Below are 24,254 nucleotides of genomic sequence, written 5' to 3' on the forward strand. Positions count from 1 at the left end.
AAATAAACAATCATAGCAAAAAGCATACAACACGTAATAATCTAGATGACTAGATAGATCTTAAAGCGAGTAATACTTTGATTGAATATGAAAATCGAGATTCAAACGAAAAAAAATGTCTTCCTCTTAAAGAATAAATTAAACTCAAAACTAACATAAGTTAAATAAAAAGTCATTAAGAACGCACGTACAATAGTTATTAATGTAAATTAATAAATATTAAAACAAGTAAAATTTCAATTGAATATACAAGACAAGCTTGAAACGAACAAAAATAACCACAAACAAGAATTTGGGTAGCACCTGCTTCTCGCACTGCAGAAGTCTAAAACCTACTGTGTCATTTGCGCTTTGCTGAAAACCAATTTTATGACAAATATTTTCTTTTGTACTTGATATTGAAAACAAATATTAAAATTACATTAACATTTTGAACTGATGAGCTTTCAGTAATTAATATCATTATGCATCAAATATTCATTTTAATTTATTAGCTCTTTTTAAAGTTGTTAAAGACGAATATAGTTTCACTACAAACAATTGTTTGGATACTGCCTCCTTTCCTAACTGTAAAAAAAAACCAAAAGCCTATTGCGTCTTTGGCGCTTAACCGAAAACGAATTATATTACAAATATTTTCTTTTCAAGTTCCTACAGTATTGAAAACAAAAATCCAATTACAGTCAGATTAATTCTTGAACTGATAGATCTTCTAACAATTAATATCATTATACATCAAATATTCAGTTTGATGTTGTTTATACTTTCCAAGACTGTTAAAGACCCATACAGTTTTCAGTAAAGCGCTAATGACGCAGTAGGTTTTAGACTGATGTATTTTGTGGAAAAAGGGCGTGGGGGGGGGAGTAGTTGTTCTTTCATCTTTTTTGACTCTTAAAAGCTGGACTAGAACTTCCAATTTCTGATTAAATGAGCCCTTTTTGAAGTTTATACGAGAATCCCTTCCTGCCCCCGGGCCCTGGGGTGTTTTGTCGACACCAGAGTTTTGATATTTAACCTTTCAACTTAACAAAATTGTATTTTTAACCCTTGCATATAAGGCACCTCTGAGGGGAAAATAATAAAAAAAAATATTGAAGCTATATAAGATTTATTCATTCATTTATGTTTGCACCGGTTATCTTTATGTTTGTAAGATAGTTAATTTTAATTTTTGTTCGTTCGGGGTTTCATTTATTCTTTAACAGTAATTTCTGGTCTTTTTGAGTTTTAACTATAATAGGAATTAATTTCTGTTGGTCCTGAGTTCAATATGGCTCTTTACTTTTCTTAGAAAACTTATTTTTATGCAAGGTTTTTTTTAAATTAACAATAATAAAACAATGAAGCCTTATAGCCTTTGCTATAGACAACTTAATTACATACCTCTGATAAATCAAACGAGATTTTTTAACGGAAAAATGAATGGATCTAAAAAATAGTTTCAAAATACAGTAGTTCGGCTATTTCATTTATTGATGCAGAAAGAACAGAATTGTTTTTATTAAACAATTTATCGGATTTTTTGTGCCACAATAATTTAGCATTTACCGCAAAGTATGTATTTTAACCTTATTTTAAGTATGGCTGTAATTTTAAGCATTTTAGCATTTTCAGTTTGAGAGAATTTCTGGGAATTGGATAGAAAATTCTTTATCTAGTTCTTAATAGTGTATGTTGATGTGTCTTAACGTCCCTTCGAAATTTCTTGGAACTTTTAACTTTCTTCCCATACAAAATTTTACCTTATTAAAGTCTCTGGGGCGGGGGCAGCGTAGTTGGTATAAAGAAGAAAAACTTTAGCGTAGACAGTAGGAGAGAGGGGAGGGTGAGGTCTTTGAACTATTTAAAAAAAAAATCTATCTCAAAGGTCTTAACGGGTGGGTTTGAGAAAAAAATGGTGTGGAGGGGAGGGGGGCTAGGTGCCCTCCAATCTCTTTTGACTCTTCAAAAGTGAAATAGAACTTTCAATTTCCAATCAAATGATCCCTCTCAAAAGTCAAGGTAAGTTTGCTTACAATAATGCCCTTTCACGCACCCAGAAAATAATCTAAAACTGCTGCTCCCGGGCGCTAGGGGGCTGCGTCAATCCCAAATTTATTGTCGCATGGTTTCTGAACTATTTACAACAAAATAGCTATATTAAAATTTTCATTGGATACATTTGGGAAAAAAGGGTTTGAGGGGGGGAGAAGCTGGTTACCCCCCAATATCTTTTGACGATTAAAAAATGAACTAGAACTTTTAATTTCCAATCAAAAAGGCCCTGTCTGAAGTTTATACGAGCATTCCTTCCATACGAACCATATATGCCCCAGGGCATAACCAGGGAAGACTGTGGGGGGAGTGCCCTGCTCAAACATATATTTTCCAGAACTTTCAACTATGTTGAACAAAATAGCTATATCAAAATTTTATTGGATGTGTTTGGGGACATGGTGGGCGTGGAAGGGGTGTCAGTTGCCTTAGCATCACTTTCGACTATTAAAAAGGAAACTAGTCATTCAAATTTCAAATTGAATAAACCATTTCTGGAGTTTCTACGAAAACGTTGTCAATAAAAAACCTTATATTCACGGAAAGCATATCTAAAGATCCGTGTCCTGGCTGCTGTGGGGGAACTGTCATCATCAAAGACTTAATTTCCAAAGATTATAACTACGTTAAATTAAATGGCTGTCTCAAAGTATTTATTGGATGTGTTTGGGGAAAAGGTGGGCGTGAGAGGAGGGTTAGTTGCCCTCAAATCACTTTCGACTATCAAAAAGGGCACTAGCCCTTTCAATTTCCAATCGAATGAGCCTTTTTTGAAGTTTATACGACAACGCCTTCTATATAAAAACCTTATACGCTCCTAGGGTATAACTTAAAATCCTTGCCTTGAGGGTTGTGAGGGAGTGTCCTCCTCGAAAACATATTTTCTATCTGGAAATCAACTACGCTGAACAAAATGGCTATCTCAAAATTTTGATTGGATGTGTTTGGGGGGATGATGGGCGTGGGGGGGGGGGGCTATATATCCTCCAATCACTTTCGACTATTAAAAAGGGCACTAACCCTTTGAATTTCGAATCGAATGAGCCTTTTTTGAGGTTTCTACGACAACACCTTCTATAAAACCTTATATGCCCCCAGGGCATAAATATAAACCCTTACACCGTGGGTTGTGGGGGCGTGTCCTCCTCAAAAAAATATTTTCAATATGGAAATCAACTACGCTGAACAAAATGGCTATCTCCAAATTTTGATTGGATGTGTTTGGGGGAATGATGGGTGTGGGGGGATTGTTGCCCTCTAATCACTTTCGACTATTAAAAGGGGCATTAGCCCTTTGAATTTCCAATCGAATGAGCCTTTTTTGAAGTTTCTACGACAACGCCTTCTATAAATACCTTATATGCCCCCAGGGCATTCATTAAAACCCTTGCCCTGAGGGTTGTGGGGGAGTGTCCTCCACAAAAACATATTTTCCATCAGGAAAGCAACTACGCTGAACAAAATCGCTATCTCAAAATTTTGATCGGATGTGCTTGGGGAAATGATGGGCGTAGGGGGGGCTAGTTGCCCTCCAATCATTTTCGACTATTAAAAATGGCACTAGCCCTTTGAATTTCCAATCGAATGAGGCTTTTTTGAAGTTTCTACGACAACGCCTTCTATAAAAAACCTTATATGCCCCCAGGGCATAACTTAAAACCCTTTTTCTGAGGGTTATGGGTGAGTGTCCTCCTCAAAAATATATTTTCTATCTGGAAAGCAACTACGATGAACAAAATGGCTATCTCAAAATTTTGATTGGATGTGTTTGGGGGAATGATGGGCGGGGGGGGGGGGCTAGTTGCCCTCCAATCACTTTCGACTGTTAAAAAGGGCACTAGAACTCTCGATTTCCAATCGAATGATCCCCCTTTGAAGTTTCTACGACGACCCCTTCCATAGGAAGTAGGCTACCTCTGAGAAAAAAAGTAATAATAATAAATAATAAAACATTGGAGCCGTATGGCCTTTAGGCTACTATAGACAACGCTATAGCGTTGCCTCTGATATAGGTTTTTCTCAGTGGACGAGGGAGGCTACAGAAATTAAAAAAACGTATGTTCGCTAATCTTTAAATAAATAGGGACACGGGAAATTTAAATATTGACTAAATTTATGATAGTCTTTTGAAAAGTGAGCCAATAGTCAATAAGGGATTAAGATTTCATATTATAACCAGGGTACTAGATTATCTACTAGACCAAGGAGAATTGCTTTAGTAATAGTTAACAAGGGGATTATTTTGCAACGGAATAATTAAATTAATTTCAAATTTTATACTCTTTCCTCAGTTGCTTTGGTGATCTCATCGAAGTAACTCTAATAGCTTCTTTTCCCTACGTGGATCAGTTGCGACAATTGTATTAATATTGTTGATGATTTTTTTTCTTTGTTTCTCTTGTGCTAAGGACGCCTAGTTTGAATATAGGCAAAATATCCGCGTTGTTTTAGTCTTTTTTCTTCGCAGTCTCGTTTGTTGTTTTTTCATTGAATTTTACCTCTCTTTGTTGTTTTTTATTTCAGAATAAATAACGAATAAAGAACAATAGAATCAGAAACAACATTTTGAAATAAGAAATTTTGAAAAACTTGAAACTTTGGCTCAAAACGAACAGAACTTAATTTGAAAAACAAACTTTCCGAACAAGAAGTTTTCTAAAGAAAAGTAAAGGCCATATTAGATCAGAAGAAATAGAAACCTACAATAACTCAAACTCAAAACAACCAGAAATTACTATTAAAAAATAAATGAAACCCAAAACGAACAGAGATTGCATAAACAATCATAGCAAAAAAATATACAACAGGTACTAATATAAATGAATAAATAAATCTTAAAACGAGTGAAGCACAGGCTGAATTGGCAAATCAAGCTTAAAACGAACAAAAATATTTTGCTACTGGTGCATAAATGAAACCCAAAGCGAAAAAAAGTTAAAAACAATTATAACAAACAAACAAACAACGATCACTAATATAAACTAGTAACTAAATCTTAAAAACAAGCAAAACAAACTGAATATGCAAATCCCACTTGAAACGAACAAAAATTTCTACAAAGAAGAGTTTGGGTTTTGCCTCCTTTTTCACTGTAAAAGTCTAAAACCTACTGCGTCATTGACGCTTTACTGAAAACGAATTATATTACAAATACTTCCTTTTGTACTTCTTACAACATCGAAAATAAACATAAAAATTACAGGAAAATTAAATTTTGAACTGATGAGCTTTCAGCAATTATTACATATCTAATATTCAGTTTAATATTATTATTTCTTTCCAAAACTGATCAATACAAAAATAACTTCACTACAAACAAGAGTTGGGATACTGCCCTCTTCCCTACCTGCAAAAGTCTTCAGCCTACAACTACATTGGTGATTCACAGAATACGAATTATGTTGCAAATGTTTTCTTTTCCAGTTATCACAGCATTGAAAATGAAAATAAAAATTACAGTGAAATAAAACCTTGAACTGATGATCTTTTAACAATTGATATTATCATTATATATCAAATATTCAGTTTGATTTTATTTGTACTTTCCAAGACTGTTCAAGAGACATGAATTTTTCAGTAAAGAGCCAATGATGCAGTAGGTTTTAGACTTTTACAGTGAAAGAAGGATGCAAAACTCAAAACCCTTGTTTGCAGTGATTTTTGTTCGTTTCAAGCTGGATTTGCATATTCAATTTAAGTTTCGCTCCTTTCAAGATCTATTTACTCATTTATATTAATGAGTCAATTTTCACTACCTCACTCTTTACGCTAAACTTTGACTTTTTGTCCCATTTCTTTAAGAACGACTCCTGAAACACAAGGGTCGTTTAATTTGAACAATAAGAAGCTTTTTTAAAAGTATTTAAAAAAAACCTCGCGTGAAGAGCGAGGTAGTGGGAATACGTGATAATTTCTGTTCCTTCTAGTTTGAATGTTGCTCTTTACTTTCAGTTAAAAATACTTGTTTTCTTATCTAGTTTGGGAAGAATCTCTAGGAAGTGCATATTCCTTTGACATTAAATAGCAAAAGCCTCCTTTTTTTAGCATGAATGTATAATGTTCCAGGAACAATTATTATACAAGTTTCCTTAGAAGGTCGGAAGTCACATAAACGCCTGAAGGACATATATTTTAGCCTCATTTTTTGCTCATAAAACATGGAGCAAGAAAGCAAGCAGTAATTAAATAATTTGTATTATTAACTTTTTTCATTTATTTCGTGGCTTTGTTCGGCTGAGCACTGCTATTGGATTTGAAAAATTATAATTACTACTACCAAAGATCATAAGCATAAATCAGACATCTGACCTCTATTAGACTCATTGACATTTTACGCGCTGTCACATCTGACCTCTATTTGACTCATTGACATTTTACGCGCTGTCATAAGCGAATTTTGGTAGTCCAACAAATCATCCAGTAATGGTCACAGGTCAACAACGGATGTTTCTATCAAGAGCTTAATCCTAATCCAACTTTTGTCATCTTTCAGATTTGATTTTATATAAATATTCTCCCTGGGCAATAAATAACATAGATACAGCCTATATTCACTTACATAGTAAGATTTGCTTAGTCATATTGTAATTTTGCAATTTTTTGCGCATTGTTCATGAATAATGAAAGTACTTTATTTCTCTTTTTATTCTTGTTACTTGTCCAAGCCTCGCTGTCTTTCGCAGCACTATTTGGGCTAACACTTCAGCTAATCTTTATTGAGATACTAACTTAAACGAACTGAAATGAATCCGGCAGTCGTATACAAACATATATTTTTTTCTATTTTTATTCATTATTTGAAAATAAATAATAACCCTGAAGCTGCACCACAATTTTTTCTGTGACAATCCACTGGAATCTGTGTGGAGTGACGTGCTATGACGCACCACCACCAAGTCTGGAGCACGCAATTGATCACGTCTCAAGTACGAAAAACCGCAATTTCAGCATTTGAACACAATAATTCTACCGCAATTTCTAGCTAAATGAGTCCTAGTCTAACCCGAGCGCACTAATGGTAAAATGTCGAAATTTAAAACTAAAAAAATCTGAGCCTAGACCCATCCCCTCCCAAAATATCGAGGTTCTTACAATTCTTGGGAGTTCTAAGCCTCCCCACAACCCCTGCAAATATTGGGCCCCCTGACTGAACTAAACTACTGGGAACGAGCCTGGTTTCCAACATTTAGGTATGCACTAAGTGTTCACCAACTGAAGAACGAACCGCTGCTATATTAAGCCAATTTAAAAAAGAACAGGGAAATTAAAATTAAAAAAGATAAATTAACAAAGAATAGATTTGCAGAACAATATCCGCTTGATTTCGCAAAAGGAGCAAACCTATCAAAGGAGTGATCAGATCTAAAAAAGAAGGTCATGCAAAGCAAATATATCACTTCAAAAATCCATATGTTTTACTGTTCAACAACTTTTTTCAAATAACATAAATTCCCGTTTACTTCTGTTATGTGAAGACTCCTTCCTGGTTTGTTAAAAATGTTATTTTTTTTTTTTTTCTTGCAGGATGATTGCTATCAAGTTGTGAGTAGCTCATACAAACAAAGTATTTTTGATCTTGTCCTGATAAAAAATAAAAGAAATCACGTCATGGTAAATTACCGTTACTGACTGTTTTGCGTTGTAAAGGGATATTTCTGGCCCAGAAATGCCGAATTGGCAAACGAAAAAAAAAGAAATCTGAGATAGAAAACAAGCTACTTATTTAGTGGCCGGTCAACAAGCGAGAAGAACTGCATATAGAATCTCAAAGATGCTATTGAAAAACAGGTTTCCGCTGACTAGTGAGGTATTGCTCACTCAGTGAAAAATATTTAAACTTAAGTTTTTTGGGGTTAAAGGGGCAAAAGAGGGTACCTAGGTTAGGTTACATATTTAATATATGCTATGCTTTACCCCCCCCCCCCCCCTAGTCTGCAAATATATAGACCAAATTTGTTTCTAAACTATTATATTTTTTATCATATTTTGTTTTATTTCATTAGCATAAAACAAAATCCACTTCTCACGTGTTGCCCGGCTACTAAATAAGTACCGAAAATAAATTCAAAATTGTATGACCCCTCAAATTTTTTTTGAAATGCTGCCACATGTCGGCACCCTTTTTTATCCATATTCTAGTACTAAGTATAGTACTAGAATATGTACCAACTAAAGGGTTTGGACGGAGAATAATTTGACAGATCGGATTGAGATGCTGGCCGCTTGTGTAAAGAGCAATACCTGCATATAATAGAAAAGGGGCAAAATATCTCATCACCAAATGCCAAATATTAAAAGAATTCGAGGAAAATTTGAAAAACAGAGCATTGTCACGGCCCACCCCCTGAACACGCACGGAACAGTTTCAATAAGTACATTGACAAAAGGATGCGTGAGTAGAATGTTTGCCCCCCTAAATTATACTCGTATGTGAAAATTATATTTTATTTATCAGTTGATAGACTTCAATCAGATGTGCAAACAAATACATGACAATGCTAAAAAAACTAACAAGCAAGTAAGAACCGGTTACTAGTGAGATATTAGGCTCTATCGATGTTAAGATAAAGTTCTATACCTCACTTGCTTAAGTCCACCCACACCAGAAGGTGCAGAAGTTAGTCGCGGTTGACCTCCAATTTGACCGTTCTTCGCCGAAGCCAAGCCCATACAGTGGTTCAATGACTCATCACCTCCTTTTCAAGAGAGGGAGAGAAGAGGGAAATTCACCTCTGTATCGGGATCGGGGTGGGCTCAGCACCATGTATTGCGGGGGAGAAGCATAAAAGTTCTATACCTCACTTGCTTAAGTCCACCCACACCAGGAGGTGCAGAAGTTAGTCGCGGTTGACCTCCAATTCGACCGTTCTTCGCCGAAGCCAAGCCCATACAGTGGTTCAATGACTCATCACCTCCTTTTCAAGAGAGGGAGAGAAGAGGGAAATTCACCTCTGTATCGGGATCGGGGTGGGCTCAGCACCATGTATTGCGGGGGAGAAGCATAAAAGTTCTATACCTCACTTGCATAAGTCCACCCACACCAGGAGGTGCAGAAGTTAGTCGCGGTTGACCTCCAATTCGACCGTTCTTCGCCGAGGCCAAGCCCATACAGTGGTTTGGAGTATATTGCCCGAGTGTGTGAAAAATGCGCCTAGTCTTCCGGCTTTCAAGTCACGGGCAAAGAAGTTTCTTTTATCTCATGAGTGAATTTGGTGTTAAGCCCACTCCAGGTTGTCATTCTATTTAAGATATTTCCCCGATTTACGTTGCTTTTTTTCTATCTACTTCTTGTCTTTTCCTCTTTCTCTCTTTTTTCTTTTATTCCTTCCTCAGATAAGTTTGTTGTGTGCTGATTAGTGAGGTGTGAATGTTGCTTTAGTTAGCTAAGAGTTAAAATCTTACTTGCCCTGCCAAGTTCATTGCCTGTCTCGGTAGCAAAAAGGCCAATAGTGTTTGTTTTCTTTTTTTAATAAATGTATATCTCATGTATCTCATATCTCACCTCTGTATCGGGATCGGTGTGGGCTCAGCACCATGTATTGCGGGGGAGAAGCATAAAAGTTCTATACCTCACTTGCTTAAGTCCACCCACACCAGGAGGTGCAGAAGTTAGTCGCGGTTGACCTCCAATTCGACCATTCTCCGCCGAGGCCAAGCTCATACAGTGGTTCAATGACTCATCACCTCCTTTTCAAGAGAGGGGGAGAAGAGGGAAACTCACCTCTGTATCGGGATCGGTGTGGGCTCAGCACCATGTATTGCGGGGGAGAAGCATAAAAGTTCTATACCTCACTTGCTTAAGTCCACCCACACCAGGAGGTGCAGAAGTTAGTCGCGGTTGACCTCCAATTCGACCGTTCTTCACCGAGGCCAAGCTCATTCAGTGGTTCAATGACTCATCACCTTCTTTTCAAGAGAGGGAGAGAAGAGGGAAATTCACCTCTGTATCGGGATCGGGGTGGGCTCAGCACCATGTATTGCGGGGGAGAAGCATAAAAGTTCTATACCTCACTTGCCTAAGTCCACCCACACCAGGAGGTGCAGAAGTTAGTCGCGGTTGACCTCCAATTCGTCCGTTCTTCGCCTAGGCCAAGCTCATACAGTGGTTCAATGACTCATCAACTCCTTTTCAAGAGAGGGAGAGAAGAGGGAAATTCACCACTGTATCGGGATCGGGGTGGGCTCAGCACCATGTATTGCGGGGGAGAAGCATAAAAGTTCTATACCTCACTTGCCTAAGTCCATCCACACCAGGAGGTGCAGAAGTTAGTCGCGGTTGACCTCCAATTCGACCGTTCTTCGCCGAGCCCAAGCTCATACAGTGGTTCAATGACTCATCATCTCCTTTTCAAGACAGGGAGAGAAGAGGGAAATTCACCCCTGTATCGGGATCGGGGTGGGATCAGCACCATGTATTGCGGGGGAGAAGCATAAAAGTTCTATACCTCACTTGCCTAAGTCCATCCACACCAGGAGGTGCAGAAGTTAGTCGCGGTTGACCTCCAATTCGACCGTTCTTCGCCGAAGCCAAGCTCATACAGTGGTTCAATGACTCATCGCCTCCTTTTCAAGAGAGGGAGAGAAGAGGGAAATTCACCTCTGTATCGGGATCGGGGTGGGCTCAGCACCATGTATTGCAGGGGAGAAGCATAAAAGTTCTATAACTCACTTGCCTAAGTCCACCCACACCAGGAGGTGCAGAAGTTAGTCGCGGTTGACCTCCAATTAGACCGTTCTTCGCCGAGGCCAAGCTCATACAGTGGTTCAATGACTCATCACCTCCTTTTCAAGAGAGGGAGAGAAGAGGGAAATTCACCTCTGTATCGGGATCGGGGTGGGCTCAGCACCATGTATTGTGGGGGAGAAGCATAAAAGTTCTATACCTCACTTGCTTAAGTCCACCCACACCAAGAGGTGCAGAAGTTAGTCGCGGTTGACCTCCAATTCGACCGTTCTTCGCAAAGGCCAAGCTCATACAGTGGTTCAATAGCTCATCACCTCCTTTTCAAGAGAGGGAGAGAAGAGGGAAATTCACCTCTGTATCGGGATCGGGGTGGGCTCAGCACCATGTATTGCGGGGGAGAAGCATAAAAGTTCTATACCTCACTTGCCAAAGTCCACCCGCACCAGGAGGTGCAGAAGTTAGTCGCGGTTGACCTCCAATTCGACCGTTCTTCGCCGAAGCCAAGCTCATACAGTGGTTCAATGACTCATCACCTCCTTTTCAAGAGAGGGAGAGAAGAGGGAAATTCACCTCTGTATCGGGATCGGGGTGGGCTCAGCACCATGTATTGCGGGGGAGAAGCATAAAAGTTCTATACCTCACTTGCCTAAGTCCACCCGCACCAGGAGGTGCAGAAGTTAGTCGCGTTTGACCTCCAATTAGACCGTTCTTCGCCGAGGCCAAGCTCATACAGTGGTTCAATGACTCATCACCTCCTTTTCAAGAGAGGGAGAGAAGAGGGAAATTCACCTCTGTATCGGGATCGGGGTGGGCTCAGCACCATGTATTGCGGGGGAGAAGCATAAAAGTTCTCTACCTCACTTGCTTAAGTCCACCCACACCAGGAGGTGCAGAAGTTAGTCGCGTTTGACCTACAATTCGACCGTTCTTCGCCGAGGCCAAGCTCATACAGTGGTTCAATGACTCATCACCTTCTTTTCAAGAGAGGGAGAGAAGAGGGAAATTCACCTCTGTATCGGGATCGGGGTGGGCTCAGCACCATGTATTGCGGGGGAGAAGCATAAAAGTTCTATACCTCACTTGCCTAAGTCCACCCACACCAGGAGGTGCAGAAGTTAGTCACGGTTGACCTCCAATTCGACCGTTCTTCGCCGAAGCCAAGCTCATATAGTGGTTCAATGACTCATCACCTCCTTTTCAAGAGAGGGAGAGAAGAGGGAAATTCACCTCTGTATCGGGATCGGGGTGGGCCCAGCACCATGTATTGCGGGGGAGAAATATTTCGTGCTTACAGATCATCTACCTCCTATACCTCCCTCTCTTTATTCTCGATTTCATTGGCTCCTGAGGGTTCTGTCGTGTTAGCCCTTGTCTGGGCATTTGACACTATCACTCGAGTAGATCGCGAGGATTTTACTTAAATGGTTGTTATGATGCTATATAATTTTTCTTTTCTCTGCACTCTCTGATAAGGGCCATGACTCACATCCATATACAAGTGCAAAGAGTACATTACTTATAAATAAACGTCACATTTTGTTTTCTGAGATCTCTAAACATTTTTTAGCTGAAAGAACGCAGTAGGTGAATTCACTATGCGTAGCGCAAACTCTCTCACAGCTTCCGTCTTGGGTCAATATGCAAACAAAACGCCGGAATTCTCTGACTTCTGCAATGTCAGTGCGCTGATGCCAGTACACTAGATAGTGATTAATCAGTTGTAACTCCATTTGACAACCATGTCACTTCGACAAAATTTATCTACAGATCTTGTGGCCCTAGCGACAGCCTTCTCTCTTAATTCAACGAAGTTGTGTTTTAAATCTTCAAAGTAGTGGGCAGCAAGGACAAAAGTGAACACGCATCAGATAAAAAAAATAATACTAATATTTATGATTTAATGCCGACAATAAAACTGCAAGTACAGAAAAATTAAAGAACTGAGAGGGGTAGGATTGCGTTATCCACAGTCAACATTGAGAGCAACACCCCCCTCCCCCAGCTAAAAAGTTATCAACTAAATTTTGCTTTTGATATTCAGTATTTTTATGGTGGAACTGGGGGGGGGCTGACTTCTCGCCACCTATTGTACACCTCGGAATGCCAAGTGAGCCACACAGTCTCACCACGCTTGGCACAGTTCCCAAAACACTTGGCACACTCCTCAAAACGCTTGGCATAGTTCCCCCACGATTGACACGCGCCACTTGGTGCGGATGATTTCTGAGAGAGAGCGACCCCTCGGGGTGGAACGTCAGTAATTTGAGGATATTAAAAGAATGCATAATAAATAACTGAATCCTGTCTCTCGCTTCAGAAACCATACATATTTTCCATAAGAATTCACATATAAACTTGATAGACCAGATTCTGTGACCAAGATTAATAATATCAATTTAAAATGGAAAATAAAAACCGCATCTATCAGATAAGCTCAGACGCAGTGACAATGGTGTATTCCAGATATCCAAGCAAGTAATACAAGTTATCATAATTTTCAGATTGAACATGGTCAAGATGAAAAAAAAAACAAGCATTAACTCATTAGAATCAGGGTCGTATCCGCGATTTTTTCGAGGGGGGGGTAACAATAAAATAGGTACTTGTTAATAATATGGAACATACCAGAGAAGCGAAGTTAGGTTAGTCCTAATGAAATATAACCTTCATATAAACTTTAGTTAACATAAGTTTGACTATATATTTGCAGATTAGGGGCGGGGGAACAGCACAATTATCTAGACAGAACACCTAACCTAACACCCACCCTCCCTAATGTGAAATGTATAGCCCAAATTATACAAATCCAATGCATTCTGTCTAAGTCCTATGCATTGTATTATCCGTTCCTTGTTTTTGCAGCTATGAAACCGGTTTTATGAGATGTAATCTAAGCGTAGTTCTTGAGCGTCTTCCGTATTATTAACAAATACCAAAAACTTTAAAAAACGCATCAAAAACTTGTTTATGTTCATTATTGTTACATTTTTACGAGTCGAACAAACATTTCAGGGGAGGGGGGTTCCTCCAGCGTTACTATAACCACACCTTCCCTACGAATGGGCCAGGGGAGAAAATGAATAGATAATAATACATTGAAGACTCATGGATCTTTATTTAGGCTGCGCAGTATGATTAATACAGATAATGTGTAAACCTAAATACCAAGCGTGGCTGGCTCAGATGGCAGAGCATTAGAGACCAAACTAGTTCAATTTTTGTGTAAAAGCTGTAATTGTAAAAAAAATTGACATTTGACAACGGTGCTTAACGAGTGCAGGAAGATAAAGAACTAGAGCAAAGGGGGATGGTTTATCTACCCTATTTTGTCTCACGACCAGTGGCCTAATTCCCCCCTCCTAGAAATAAAAAACATCCTTTTGGGGGTATTTTCATTAGAAAATGCCTTGTTTTGGTGATTTCACGAAAAAGTGGAAATTCCCCCCCCCCCTATTCTAGATTTGACAAATACACTTACCTGCTCCACCCTAACTTTCAGTGAATTGACGCTACTGATCATGGCAGGCGCATCAAGTTGAAAAGTATCATGAACATTTTTTTTTTTTTTGGCAAAGGAGCAAAGCGACTTCCAGTTTCGTGTCTGGGGGTGGGGCGGGGGGGGGGGGGGGGGAAAACAGTTTTTCCCCAACCTTATGCTATGGTTTTTTCTTTTTCTTATGCCTGTCACCAAAGCCGTATCCAGGAGAGGGGTTAGGAGTTTGATACCCCCGAAATGTTAGTCCGACTCGTAAAAACATAATGAAAATGAATATAATTTTTTTTATGTTTTTTTTAAAGTTTGTTATTGTAACCCCCCCCCCCCCAAAATAATGGTTTTTTACCCCCCCCCCCCCCCCAAAAAAAAACATCCTGGATACAATCCTGCTCGTCACCCGACAAGCTTCACAGCTAATTTGTAATAATCACCAGCATTTACATACCTCCAGGCTGATTGAACACAGTTAGAATTGCATGACAGCTTCAATGTTTGCAAAATACTTATTAAAAAAAAATCTTTAAAAACCTATTAAAAATAGTTTCGTAATTACCACTGTATGTAGCAATAAAAAGAAGCATAATAGCGAATATTAATGCCTGACACTGAGCTATTAAGTCAATCAATGCTGGACTATGAACCATCTTTTTATGGTTGTAGGCTGATCGCACATTGTATAAAATGACCCGGGTTATAGTTTAAGGGAATGATTTATGCACCATTTTTTGAGAATAATAATACCTTTAGATGATTTAAGTTCGGGTCTTAAAAAACAAAAGCATTTCCAATTAAGTAAGTATTGTTTGGCAAGTCAAAGTTTCTTTTTGCTGCCAAGGCTTTCTGCTTGAAAAGAAAAAGCAGGTCGCCTTTATCAGGGAATTCTTATGAAGGACCCACTCTAATCTAGAGAAGTATTTTAAAAGAGAGTTAGAATTCCTTAGAATGATTATTCTGTTAAGGTGATAAGGTACCTTAAAAATCCTTTTGCGAGCTTCAGCGTCGGCTGACCGTCACAAAGATAATGGGTTCATTAGTGAGTACTCCCAGGAGACTAGCCATCATCGAGAGATGTCGAAAATTTGTGGTTGACTGTAAAATTTAGCTGAGAATAATGTGAATTTTTACGTCCTTTCGTCGCTGAGATTGTCAATCAAAGTGGATGACAGCGCAGGGAACTCCCAAAGCGAACAAATTGCTCAAATAATAATTCATTTCAGCTGATGTTGAGCGTTTTCCGCTAGCAGATATGCTAGCACATGTTTAGGGACTGCCCTTTCCTGAACTTTAAAAGGAAGATTCTGCTCCATTTAATGGGGGGGGATCACAGTTTCTGACTATGTGCGTTTCATTAAAAATGAATGTCTCTATCTCTAGCACAAAATGGGAGAAGTTGAATGGTTCTTCAAAGATTTCTGGGAGAGTAGTTGTCAGGTTTTAGTCTTCTGTCATTTATACAGATCTCTTAAGTTATGGCACCGCCCATCTCGTAACTCCACAAGTTATAGCACCGCCCAATCAATTCTAAATAGTATGGCCACAAAAACTGAACAAGTTTACAATGGACGAAATAGGGGGATTCTTTGAGGTACGTTATCACCTTAACAAATTTTTCTTTTTTTTTCTTGAAATCTGGACGGATCGTTCACATGTCTGCTGACGTTTTTTAAACCTTGTACCTTACAACCAGAGTTGCCACCCGGTGATAAAAAATCACTAGATTCTAGTGATTTTTTTCAGTAATCTATTGATGTACGTGCTGATTTAGTGAAATTTTTTTGTTTACGCAATATAAAAATCACTAGAAATAGTGGTAACTCAACTCTGTGCGTCATTTAAACTCTGTGATAACTCATTCTGTGCTCCATAAGTTATGGCACCGCCCAATCAATTCTAAATAGTATGGCCACAAAAACTGAACAAGTTTACAATGGACGAAATAGGGGATCTTTGAAGTACGTTATCACCTTAACAAATTTTTCTTTTTTTTTCCTGAAATCTGGACGAATCGTTCACATGTCTGCCGACGGTTTTTAAAGCTTGTACCTTACAACCAGAGTTGCCACTCGATGATAAAAAAAAATCACTAGATTCTAGTGATTTTTTTCAATAATCTATTGATTTACGTGCTGACTGCTGATTTAGTGAATTTTTTTTGTTTACGCAATATAAAAAATCACTAGAAATAGTGAAAGCTCAACTCTGTGCGTCTTAAAAATGTGCGCAATGATGTTACCAATGAACTTACCTTCAGCCTATCAATGTACGTGATGTCTGGATCCTTTAAGGAGAAAACGATCACCGTCACTTCCTTCGTCGATTCAAGCTCCTCAACTGGTGAATAGAGAAGTTCACTTACAAAATACATCTCTTTGCAGGAAATCCTAAGGTAATACAAAAACAGAACTGTTATAATAGAAGTCGACATCAAACAGTTCGTGGTAACGAACTGTAAGTAAGGAGCGACCCGGCTCAATAGTAACCGAAACTCTAAAAACGTAATTTTGATGCCAATAGATATATCAACAGAATCAAACTTTTATGCTGATTTTAAATATACAAGTTACGTGAATTTTAGTCATACCCATCTAAAGTTACGCGCCTGAGAAAATTTGCCTTATTTTCGAAAAAAGGGGGAAACAACCCCTAAAAGTCATAGAACCTTAATGAAAATCACACCATCAGATTCAGCGTATCAGAAAACCCTACTTTAGAAGTTTCAAACTCCTCTCTTCAAAAATGTAGAATTTTGTATTCTTTGCCAGAATAAAGATCACAGATGCGTGTTTTTTTTTTTTTTTTCCCCAGGGGTGATCATATCGATCCAGTAGTCCTAGAATATCGTGAGAGGGCTCATTCGAATGGAAATTAAAAGTTCTAGTGCCCTTTTTAAGTGACCAAAAAAATTGGAGGACAACTTGGTCCCCTCCCACGCTCATTTTTTTCCCGAAGTCACCCAATCAAAATTTTGAGATAGCCATTTTTTTCAGCATAGTCGAAAATCTAATTAATATGTCTTTGAAGATGACTTAATCCCCCACAGTTCCCGGGGGAAGGGCTGCAAGTTATAAACATTGCCCATTGCTTACATATAGTATTGGCTATTGCGAAGTATACAGGAGTTTCCAGGAGGATTTTTTTTTCTGGTGGCGGGGTTGGGGGGGGGGGGTCGGAGTATGGGTTACGGGGAAGAGTCTTTCCATGGAGGATGTGTCCTGGGTGGAAGGGAAATTTCTATTAAGCGGGCACCAGATGTCCCAGCATTATTTGAAAAACGATCAGAAATTAACTAAAAAACAAGTTTTTTTCAACTTAAAGTAAGGAGCAACATTAAAACTTAAAACGAACAGAAATGATTACGTATATGAAGGGGTCCGCCCCCTAGTCAATAACTTGCTCTTTACGCTAAGGTTTTTTAGTACTTTCAAAAGAACTATTTATTCTAATTAACCGGCCTTTGTGATTCAGGAGTTCGTGATTCGAACAAAATTCGAACTTCAGCGTAAAGAGCGATGTATTGACTAGGGGGCGAACTCCCTAATATACGTAATAAAAGCATACGAATATAGAAATTCGCTACGTAAGTTAATTCTTAAGTTACGTCAGCACAAAATTTCGAGAAAGCCAGCATTTAGCCAAAAAAATGAAAATTAATATGCGAATTAATATGCGAGAAAGCCATTTAGCCAAAAAAGGAAAATTAATATGCGAACTTCATTTTAATTATTCATGTACGGTGAGCCAAAATCAAAGCTGCATTAATTCTAAAACGTTCAGAAATTAAATAAAAAAAACAAGTTTTTGTAACTGAAAGTAAAGAGCGACATCAAAACTTAAAACGAACAGAAATTATTCCGTATGTGAAAGGGGTTGTTCCCTCCTCAACGCCTCGCTCTTTACACTAAAGTTTGACTCTGTCTCACAACTCAATTTTTTAAAACGATAAAAAACTTTAGCGTAAAGAGCGAGACGTTGAGGAGTGGACAGCCCCTTTCATATACGGAATAATTTCTGTTCGTTTTAAGTTTTAATGGCGTTCCTTACTTTCAGTTACAAAAACTTGTTTTTTTTTTGTTTAATTACATATAAGACAGATAGAACTTACTAAAGAGTAAATCATTTTTTGAAACCTATCACCAGGAGCGTCCTGAGGCTCATTTTATTGGGGAGGGGATGATCTTCGTAAATTATGCCGATTTTTCTGCAGAAATCAAGAATATTGCTAAATTTCGGCCGATTTCGCAAAATTTCGGCTGAAATTTTTGCCTTCGGTGAAAATTTTACCCAATGGAAAAAATTTGGGGGGGGGGAGCCCCCCCCCCTTCGGGACGCCCCTGCCTATCACTCTTTACTAAGAAAAGAACGAAGGACTGGGAATCAGACAGTAGAGTTACTCAAATGTGAAATACCTCAGAAAAAATGAGTAGCCTATCTTGTAAATTAAGATGCAGTTTTGTCAAAAATTGTATTTTATTTTAAAATTATCTTTTGTTACTTACAATATGCACTAGATACAGAAATTAGCATTCAGAAGAGTCTTTAAAAAACTCTCTATGACGTTCAGTGCCCCACTAGCAGTTAAGAAACAACAAAGGAGATGAAAAAAAGAAGATGGGGAACTTCTTCTAATTCTTCAACAAAGGGTTTTGACCATGACGATTCCAAAGGTGCAGTTTTCATTTCGATGCGACATCATTTTCAAGGAGTTTAGGCTATTTTTCGAAATTCCATAAACTTATAATCGCAATAGACTTTTACTATTTAAATTAATCGAAAATATAGTTACAATTCCTAAATCAATTCCTCAATAATTGCAATCAGTGCAAGAGAGGCCAGAGCCGCCACTGGGACGGGGACTGGCTGCCCTTTAATCACTTTCAACTCTCAAAAATAACACTAGAATTTCCAATTTATAGTCAATTGAGCCCCCTCCCAAGTTTCTATAGCAACCCCTTCTATATGAAGCGGAGGAGTGAAAAAACCAACAACAGATAAATAAATAATATAGTGAAGGAATTTCTCTTTTTTATTATAGGCAACGCTAGAATGTTGTCTCTGATTTACTTACGGTTTTATTAACTTATACTTAGGCTTGGTATTTTCTGCTTACGCAAACAATGAGACAAACAATTAGGGTCCATAGTGAAGTATGGACCAGGCACGCTAATAGGAACTTATTACAGAAGGAATCCTAAATTTGGGAGAGTTGTGAGCTAAAAAAACATCAAAAGTGAGAAAATTAAATAGAAAATGTAGGAAATTATAGAGGAAATCCTACACATTTCGGCATTTTTTAGCCTACTTTCGCGTAAATGACTGATAGGAACCACTCTACTTCTACTCCTAACAGCCCTAGGCCGGTAAAAGTTGACAAAATACCGTTTAATTCTTAGGCTATTTTGTTAAATTAGAGTCACCCCTTCGACACAATCTTCTGAAAATTTTCTAACACCTTAGAACAGAAAACCAGGACATTAACTATGATATAAACATACCAATTAATTTGTACTTTGAAAACCCTGATTTTGAATGGTAGATCAAACTTTCATTTGAGAATTGATTTCGAATAAGGCTTTTTTTCCTATTGAGGTGACTCTACTGAGGTGACTTTTTGGTGGATATCTTAATCTCAACTGCATCAAGTCACTTTTTTGGGATTGTAACGAGTATAAGTATATATGGACTTATATACTTACATAAGTTCATATATAAGTTATAGTTACATAAGTTCATATATACCATATATACTTATACTGTGTGAGAAGGTGATTGCTCACTTTAATTTTTGTTTTCTAGATTTTGTTTTTAGGATTGTTTCTTTCTCCTTTTGCACTTAAGATGGCTGACAAGTAGTCTCGGTCGAGACATTCACATTTCTTATTTAAATTATATTGCGCTTAAATTTTATTTTATTACATTTACACTTATTACGTTAAATTTACGATGAATTTTACGATTAACTCACTAATGAGATAGCTAAGAAAGAGACATAATTGTGAAACAGTATTCATCCTGAATCCAAATATAAAATTCATTTGTTTCGGAAATGAACTTTACCCCCCCCCCCCCCACACACACACCTGAGTTGTATATGTGCACTGCATTCTCCGTAAGTGCCTCTTTTCTTTAAATTGATTTAACAATTTGTCAAAATAGTGGAAAATCCATTTGGCTAGATTGTGCTGATGGGAGGCATAGGATCGCTACCATGTGTTGCTCTTTGCTTTCACGTGCAACTGACAAGTCGCAATCCATGCTAGAAGATAAGTAAGAGTAAGAGAATTTTTATGGCACTAAATTTTGGGGGTTTTCTGCCACTAAATTTTGTTTCTTTTTCTCAGAAAAAACACTGCAAACTATTTATATCTTTTTAATGCGTTGTCGTATTTCCACTAATTTTTTAAGTGAGCGGCTTATTAAAAAAGAATCATTAAAAATGTTTCAGCAGTAAATTTTATATCCCAACTCCACACCACCCACCACCGACAGCTACCCTTCCCACACAACTCCCTACCATACAACTCCCACCAGTCCCTACCCCAAAACTTTCAACACAATTCTCTACCCCAGAGCTCCCACTAATCAAAAGTTCTGAATGAAAAGTTCAGTGACAATTTGGAAATAGTTGACATAAATAAAATGTATCTCTGCCAATTGATCCTGAGTTCTCAGTAGGGGCCTTCCCCAGGCCACTCAGCACGTCCCCAGGTAGCGGATAGGGGAACGCCCAACAGATATGTAGGGTGCCTCATGGGTAGTGAGGCGCGGACCAAGGGGGGACCCAGTCTCTGAGGGTCTTGAAACATAGCTGGAGCACCCTCGTCTGGAGGCCTTACATTCAGACGGAGGAGGAGGATGACTCCTCTAATGTGCACTGGGCAGGGCCCATCGGCGTATGGATACGTGCCGTCAGTCACAAATCTTCCCCCAGCAATGGGTTAAATTGCTGGTGTTGCAGGACACCAAAAGGGCGCACTATCGGTAATAGATACAGTCGGTCCCTGCTAGGGACCGAGAGGAGTGGCTTACCACTGTCCCAAAGCCAGCCGAGAAACCCTTTCTTTAATTTTAACGATGAATATGAATAAGAGATCAAGTATGAGAACCAGTGCTACCGCGTCCGGGGTAACCGACGATAATGCGTTAAGAGCTACCGCGTCCGGGGCAGCCGACGACTCGACGATTGTAAGTCGTGTGAATATATCTACGTTGACAACTCCAACCCTGGAGGCTATTGTTTTTCCACAAATAACTATGTCAATAGGTACCCTCAACACTAGAACCCTCGCTAAACAAGGAAAAATAGACCTACTCTTAAGAGAGATAAAACGGTACAGCTGGGACGTTATTGGTCTGGCCGAAACCCATCTTCCAGTCACTGGTGAAGAGAAACATGGAGATGTTATCTTTCTACTTTCGGGACGTAATGATGGGAAACATCGACAAGGTGTAGGTTTCCGACTGTCTAATAAAGCCAGAAAATCCTTAATCTCCGTAACCCCCCTCACGGAACGGATCATTATGATCCACCTGAAAGGTTCACCCTCCAACCTCACAATTATCCAAGCATACACTCCGGATTCCAGCACTGACGAATAGTCTGAAAACTTCTATCTCCAGCTTCAAAGTCTAGTTGATTCTGTTCCTAAAAAGGACATAATCTTTGTCATTGGTGACTTCAACGCCATCGTTGGAAACAACCACACAGGACACGAAGATGTAATGGGCAAATTTGGACATTGAAAAATGAACAGAAGAGGAGAACGCCTTATCGAATTCTGCAGACACAGCGATTTAGTCATTACAAACACAATGTTCAAGCACAGACCTCGCCGTAAGACATCCTGGACCTCACCAGATGGAAAAGCTAAAAACTTAATAGACTACATCCTCGTGTCAAGACATCGGAAAACGTCCGTCCTAAACACTGTCACACTAGCTGGTGGCGACTTTGACAGCGAACACTCGCTTGTCATGTCTAGGTTCAAAACAAGACTTAAAACAGCATCAAAGTTGTCTAAGAAAACCCCCAAATTTCGAAAGACGAGAACACACGTATGACCTATATCACCATTCTATCCGAAAAAGCTCACGTCGAGCTCTCCACCTATCCTGTCTAAGGAAGATATTGACAACCTGGTGACTAGCAGCACAAATATCATATGTGTCGGCGCTCATTCCACACTGGGTACCAAAAAAAAAACAATCAGAAACATTTGATAGCAGACGAGATCATCTCCCTCTGCGACGAAAAGCGCCAGCTCACGAACAAGCAAGATAAAGAAAGTAGGGACCGATACAAGCAACTCAAATGAGCTGTAGAGAAACCCATCAGACGTGCTCATCGTGCTTTTATTTAAGAAACATGTGATCATTTGTGAATCGACCTTCAAGAAAGGAGACCCCCACTACATGTATAGAAGAGTGCGGGAATTGGCCAAAAAGAAGGACATCAAAGCGTGTTCCCTTCTCGACGAACATGGAAACCAAATACAATCCACAGACGGAATCCGCTCTCGATGGAAAAACCATTTTAAAAATAAACTTAATCTGGACATCCACCCAGACACAACAATTCTCGATACTTTCCCCATAACCTCTACATATCCAAGTCCTCCCCCTCTTCACTCTGAAATAGAAACAGCTATCAGAGACTTGAGAACAAACAAAGCTGCCGGCCCTGATGGAATCCAGCCCGAACTACTGAAAGTAAACTGCAAACCACTCCTTGACCTTTACCACAAAATTGCCATAGCTGCTTGGGAAAAATGTTACTTCCCCTCACCCTGGTGCGAAGCCACGATAATCCCCCTGCATAAGAAAGGCTCTAAAGCTGTCTGCGACAACTACCGCCCAATAAGTCTTACCAGCCATGCAACAAAAATCCTCACAAGAATCATGCTCGGGCGTATACGAGCCATTTCCTCAATGGTCATTCCGGAATACCAAGCCTGCTTCCGACCTAATAGATCAACAATTGATCAGATATTCACTATTCGGCAGATCATGGAAAAGTATAGCGAACATGGCCGCAGCATCTACCACCTTTTCATAGACTTTAACCAGATTTCAATCAGATATGGAGAGAAGGTCTATGGCACATCCTTTTTCACTTTAGCATCCCATCCAACCTGATCTCGCTGATCAAAGACATGTATAAGAAGTTCAGAAGCCGCGTCATGACTGGGGAAGGACTTACCGAGAGCTTCGAAACCTCTACGGAAGTACTTCAAGGTTGCCTAATATCACCGGAGCTGTTCAATCTCTTCCTAACTGCAGCCCTTTCACTCACAGACAACCCACCCGGCGCCTTTGTCGGAGGAGTGGTGATAGACAAACTAGCATATGCTGATGACATAGACCTTATAGCTGGGTCCCATCAAGATCTATAATTTCAGTCCAAAAGTTTTCATTAGTCCACCAACCTCGTCAAGATGGCCATGAACACCTCAGAAAGGTAAGTCATGCGCTGCTCACGCAAGTTCGATTCACGAGTATATCTTAGTTTTCAGCTTGGTGGATATACCGTTGAAGGGGTGGAAGACTTCACCTACCTTGGGAGCTTACTTACTTCTGATAACAACCAACTCAAAGACATCAGGAGACACCTGACACTTGCGAACTCCAGTTTTAAAGCTCTGATGCCCACCTGGAGGAATAAGAACTTAACAACAACTCTCAAAACGAGACTATTCTACTCCCTTATTATTCTGATCGCCATTTATGGCTATGAATCCTGGACAATTAAAATAGATGTGAAATGTTACCTAGCTACCTTTTAAACAAAATCATTACGATACATCGCTATTGTCACCTATTACGACAGAATCTCTAACTTCAAATTTCTCCAAATCCTAAAACTCATATATATAACACTGAATAAAATAAAACTACAACAACTCAAATTGCTTGGACATACCCAACGCATGGCTAGCACTCGTCTCCCGAAGATAACCTTCGATGGACGAGTACACGGTTCTCGCCCCAGAGATCGCCCTCCGAAGAGATGGAAAGAAAACTTCTCACCTTACAACCCGCCGC

General features: G+C 39.1%; 1 protein-coding gene across 1 annotated transcript in view; it reads right to left on the bottom strand.

The window, feature by feature from the left end:
- MESR6 (misexpression suppressor of ras 6) overlaps nt 1-24,254 on the bottom strand; it is a 368,166-nt gene that overhangs the window by 273,627 nt on the left and 70,285 nt on the right. Inside the window, exon 4 of the mRNA XM_089101988.1 lies at nt 16,462-16,597. Within this exon, the coding sequence (XP_088958114.1) occupies nt 16,462-16,597 (136 nt within the window). The remainder of the gene's footprint in view (nt 1-16,461; nt 16,598-24,254) is intronic.

Source organism: Artemia sp. Qi Xiang Cuo, chromosome 16 (assembly GCF_049724085.1).
Source record: "Artemia sp. Qi Xiang Cuo chromosome 16, ASM4972408v1, whole genome shotgun sequence".
NCBI lineage: Eukaryota > Metazoa > Arthropoda > Branchiopoda > Anostraca > Artemiidae > Artemia > Artemia sp. Qi Xiang Cuo.